Source organism: Alosa sapidissima, chromosome 9, assembly GCF_018492685.1.
Source record: "Alosa sapidissima isolate fAloSap1 chromosome 9, fAloSap1.pri, whole genome shotgun sequence".
Classification (NCBI taxonomy): Eukaryota; Metazoa; Chordata; class Actinopteri; order Clupeiformes; family Clupeidae; genus Alosa; species Alosa sapidissima.
Window position 1 is genome coordinate 23139818 of NC_055965.1, and position 4405 is coordinate 23144222.

At 41.1% G+C, this 4405-nt stretch overlaps 1 protein-coding gene across 2 annotated transcripts; it reads right to left on the reverse strand.

Annotated features, from left to right (window-relative positions):
• Positions 1 to 901: 901 nt before the first annotated feature.
• On the reverse strand, positions 902 to 3464 carry LOC121719611. 2 transcript variants are annotated; one of them, XM_042105395.1, is made up of 5 exons: positions 3312 to 3464; positions 2725 to 2754; positions 1752 to 1829; positions 1567 to 1616; positions 902 to 1428 (listed from the first exon to the last, which is right to left on the reverse strand). In XM_042105395.1, exons 1-5 carry the CDS (start codon positions 3454 to 3456, stop codon positions 1114 to 1116), a joined length of 618 nt encoding a protein of 205 aa, XP_041961329.1. In that variant the 5' UTR covers positions 3457 to 3464; the 3' UTR covers positions 902 to 1113. The 2 variants fall into 2 exon arrangements, with proteins under 2 accessions (XP_041961329.1, XP_041961328.1); XM_042105394.1 differs by having other exon boundaries at positions 902 to 1467.
• Between the last annotated feature and the right edge of the window lie 941 nt (positions 3465 to 4405).

The following is a 4405-nucleotide window of genomic DNA, read 5'->3' on the forward strand; positions in this document are numbered from 1 at the left end:
ACATAGACAGAGGTAGAGTGACCTCTGCTGGATTAAAAATGGAAATGCAATCACCCAATGTGGCGAAATTCCTTTGGTCTGAATTAATCTATAAATATCACTCTGTGTAACCGTTATAAATATGTTCTATTTCAATTTGCCACATTGGTAAAGTGACAAACCTTGGTGTGATGGCCATGGCAACAATGTATGTGCACCTGCATGTTTGTATATTTATCTGTAGATTAGGGCTCTGCAGAAGGAATACACGTTTGATAAAGTATAAAGTTAGTCTCATTGAGGACTAGATTTTTCTACCACCATACCTCAGTAGTTCATTCAAGAGGTCATATTTTCTGGAGGTCAGTTTTATATGGTCAGAATGGGGAAAAGTGTCTGCTTAACACTAGTCACCATATTTTATCTACATTCGTAGATAATATATGTGAAATTCATATACACTGCTTTGAATTGTAGAAATGCTTTATTTACCAAACAAAAAAGATGTGCAAACATAAATCCATCTGTGTAGGATTAAGCCAATTCACACATTTAACACATGACATTTGGTTGTGCACTGGGAGCTGTGGGTAAGCAGTCTAAAGGTACATTTATAGTTCATGCAACGTGTGTCACTTGACAAAAACAAATTGTTGTCAAATTGTTCCAAATACTTTGATCTCAATACCACGACAAAATGAGTCCTATGTCGTGGAAAACTATTTCGAGATATAGCGATTTGAACGCAGAGAGGGTTGAAAACAATGACTAAATTATGTATTTTCTAATTTCACTACGAACACATTCCTTAAAGGCACACTATGCAAAATGTTCACCTTTACGAAGCCAATTTGATGCTAAACGAACATGTAAAAGGCGAATCGTTCACCTAGCATAGCTATACAGCATAGACGTAGGGAGTCCCTAACCGAGAAAACCAGCCATGCAACTTACAAGAGCTGTGCCCCGAAATATGATTTTGAAGTCCTAATGTGTTGGCTGCACATTAAAGTTTGGATAAAAAAGTTTTTCTTCCACTCATAATTACTCTGAAGAAAATGTATATTTTAGTGAAGAGATTTAGGAGGAGAAACCGCAAACTACAGTTGTTGCTGACCAGATTCGTCACAGAGATTACACCCGATTCAGGCACTGGTTGACTGGATCATGTACCATGGTGTTGGGGTTCAGCTGATGATAGACTGAATTCTGTACCATGGTGTTGGGGTTCAGGTGCTGGTAGACTGGATCCTGTACCATGGTGTCGGGGTTCAGCTGATGATAGACTGAATTCTGTACCATCGTGTTGGGGTTCAGGCTCTGGTATACTGGATACTGCACCATGGTGTTGGGGTTCAGCTGATGATAAACTGGATCTTGTACCATGATGTTGGGGTTCAGGCTCTGGTAGACTGACTCAGGTGCTGTGGTGTTCGATGGAACTTCATCCTGTGATGTTGCAGTCAGATCATTTTCATAAACAGCCGGCTGAAATAAGATTTCCACAGACAGAACAGCATTGAGGAGTTCAGTGTTTGTGGCTGATGCTTATTGAGTAGCTGGAACAAAGTTATTATCACATATCACCTCTGGTGTGGCAGAAGGAGCAGTAGTTTTCCGGCTAGGGGCAGCAGAAACTTAAAAAAATAAAAAAACATGTTATTGTGAGTGTTATTGTATCTGTGTGTGTGGGTTTGTGTGTATTTGTGTGTGTGTGTGTGTGTGTATGTGTGTGTGCGTGTGTGTGTTTGTGTGTGTTGAAATGTATGTACCTGATATCTTCCTTTTGCATTTCATGTATACAAAAGGCACTACTCCAAACACGGCCATGGGGATAAATGCATAGGTAGCTAGAGGCGACAGCATACACAGACATACAGACGTTATCAAAAGCCATCACTTGATGTCACCAGTCGTTTGTCAACAGTCATAAACACTTACTTTAGACTTAGTCCTCTAGACCAGGGGTGGGCAATCTTTTTGCATTGGGTTTTGAAAATTGGCCGGCGGGCTGCACCCCCCCCCCCCCCCCCCCCCCCGACGATACACACATAAAAAAAATATTTTTTATTAATTTTATTAAAAATGTATAGCCTATAATAATAATTAGCATCAAAAGTGTTTTTTTATATTAATTGCTTAAAAATACTGCTATTTTGATGCTGTTTAACAAATGTATTAATTGTGCACTGTCGCTTTAAGATCAATTCACGTTTATTTCTCAATGATCTTCTGCCTGCTCCGCTATGGCTAGTGCTTTACCTATGGCTGTGCGCTCTCACAGTTTTTAAATGGTCAGTAGTGGGAACTACTGTTGCCTTCATGATTTCCTTTTTAAAGTTTCTTATAAGAAGGAGATATCAATTATCAACAAGGTCAAGCCAGCTGGAATCTGCCGCTCTCTCTCGTGAGATGCATCACATAACGTTCACGTTAGATCTGCTGCAAAGGAGATCTAACTAAGAGTAGGCCTATCTATCATCTCTATTTAACATGATGTTTTGACATTGACATTGTAAACGTTCTCTAAGGAGAGTAAAAAGCAGTTTGCAGTAAAGCTAACCAATGTCGGCTCTAAAAAAAATAGCGAGCAGCCTGATAACCAAATTAAATGCTCGGCGGGCTGGATGAAAATGCTTGGCGGGCCGGATCCGGCCCGCGGGCCGCAGTTTGCCGACCCCTGCTCTAGACTAATAAAGAGACTTATCAATATGTATAGGTAATGCTGATGATGCAATTTCATACCATGATATGATGATGGTGGAGCTTCAGGTTCTGAAGAAGTTTTGTGAGAATGATGGAAGGATGAAATGTCATAGATCATAATAAAGAGAAAGTGTGAATGGAGAGAGAGAAAAGGAAAGAGAGAGCATGTAGCAAATAGACTTCACACATGGATTCCCCATGGCTCTGTATAGTGATCAACTGGGATCAAAAAGTTACCTATCAACCAAGAACTGATCATATGAAGTTAAACACATCACTGCCTAGTCATGTAAGCTATTCTCTAGTTTCTGTGGTTGTGCATAAGCTTGATCTCTCAAAGCATACACCGACAGAATGTGTGAGTGAATGAATGAAAATATCACTCTGAAGCTTGTATAACAACCAAAATGGCAAGGTTTATAATAAAGTATTTCCAATAAAACTGTCACCCACTCCTCTCATTTGGAATTACTACAAAGCACACAACAAGTAAAAATTTACAAACACATGGATAACATGGAACAACAAATATAGACAGATAGATAGATAGATAAATAGATAGATAGATAGATAGATAGATGGAAGGATGGATAGATGGAAGGATGGATGGGTAGATTGACACTGACCAACAAATAGTTGGGTCCAGCTGATCAGAGTGATGGATTCACCAGCACTTGCCTGTACTCCACACCAGTACTCTCCAGCATCTTCTGCCGTCAGCTGGTCCAGTTTCACAGAGAAAGAGGTGAGTTTGAAGCAGCAAGTTAACATTCTCTGACTCCGGCAGAAGTATTTCTGTTTGTATTTGTATCTTTCGGGAAATGTGCAGGTGAACTTCACACTCGCCCCAGCAAGACATGATGTTGTAACAGTTTGCCACCCACCTGTCAGTGAGAAAATTAGTTACTCTATGCTACTCTAACCGTCCCTATTGGCCCCTGTTAGGTCTCACACCGGTACCCTGAATCCTGAATCCTATGATATGATAAGGCAACTTTCTGATCAATCCATATCTCTGCAATGATTTGGAGTATTGCAGTTCTGGCACCTGTCCATTGATATTGGGCATTTTTTGTCCTCTAGAAAGCTTTAAACATCAGTAGGGATGTCATCATGATCGTCGAATCAGAATACATGGGACTGGTTATGTGATTGCCCAGCAACGTTGCTTAAACATGAATGATTGCCCCAGGTATCACCACTACTTGGCGGGTCAAAACCACTCACCTGTGTTAATCTTCAGCTGTACATCTGTGGAGACCAAACGAGAGGCGTTGTCCACCACACACCTGTATATTCCTCCGTCCTCAGCAGTCAGCTGAGTCATCAACACCATGAAGTGCCCCTCCAATGGGTTGTCATTGAGATCAAACCTTTTGTCTTTCACACACTCAGGCATACTCTCCACCCTGTTATTATTAGAACACAGGCTGCTTGAATTCCTATACTGTGCATGATACCCACACCTCGGAATGGCAGTGCCTCCTTCATATCCAGTCACAGTGAAGGCCTGGAACCTGTCTGTAAATAAAATGGCAATGTACAATCAGCATATTTAGGGCGCACTCACATTAGGCTCTGGGTTCACTTGTACCGCACCGGAGTACGGTTCTCTACCATTCCTGGTCTGTACTCACACTGGTCACAGTTCACTTGTCCTATGCTAGAGTACAGTTCTCTCCCGTTCTTTGTCTGCACTCAAACTGCATAGGCCTACTAT

What these genes read in the sequence shown, in the direction of transcription:
- LOC121719611 (XM_042105394.1), bottom strand. Translation starts at nt 3,456, where the DNA reads ATGTTAACTTGCTGCTTCAAACTCACCTCTTTCTCTGTGAAACTGGAC. An exon ending in ATGCAAAAGGAAGATATCAG is followed by an intron (nt 1,617 to 1,751) that starts GTACATACATTT and finishes TATTTTTTTAAG; the next exon opens with TTTCTGCTGCCCCTAGCCGG. An exon ending in CTCCTTCTGCCACACCAGAG is followed by an intron (nt 1,468 to 1,566) that starts GTGATATGTGAT and finishes ATCTTATTTCAG; the next exon opens with CCGGCTGTTTATGAAAATGA.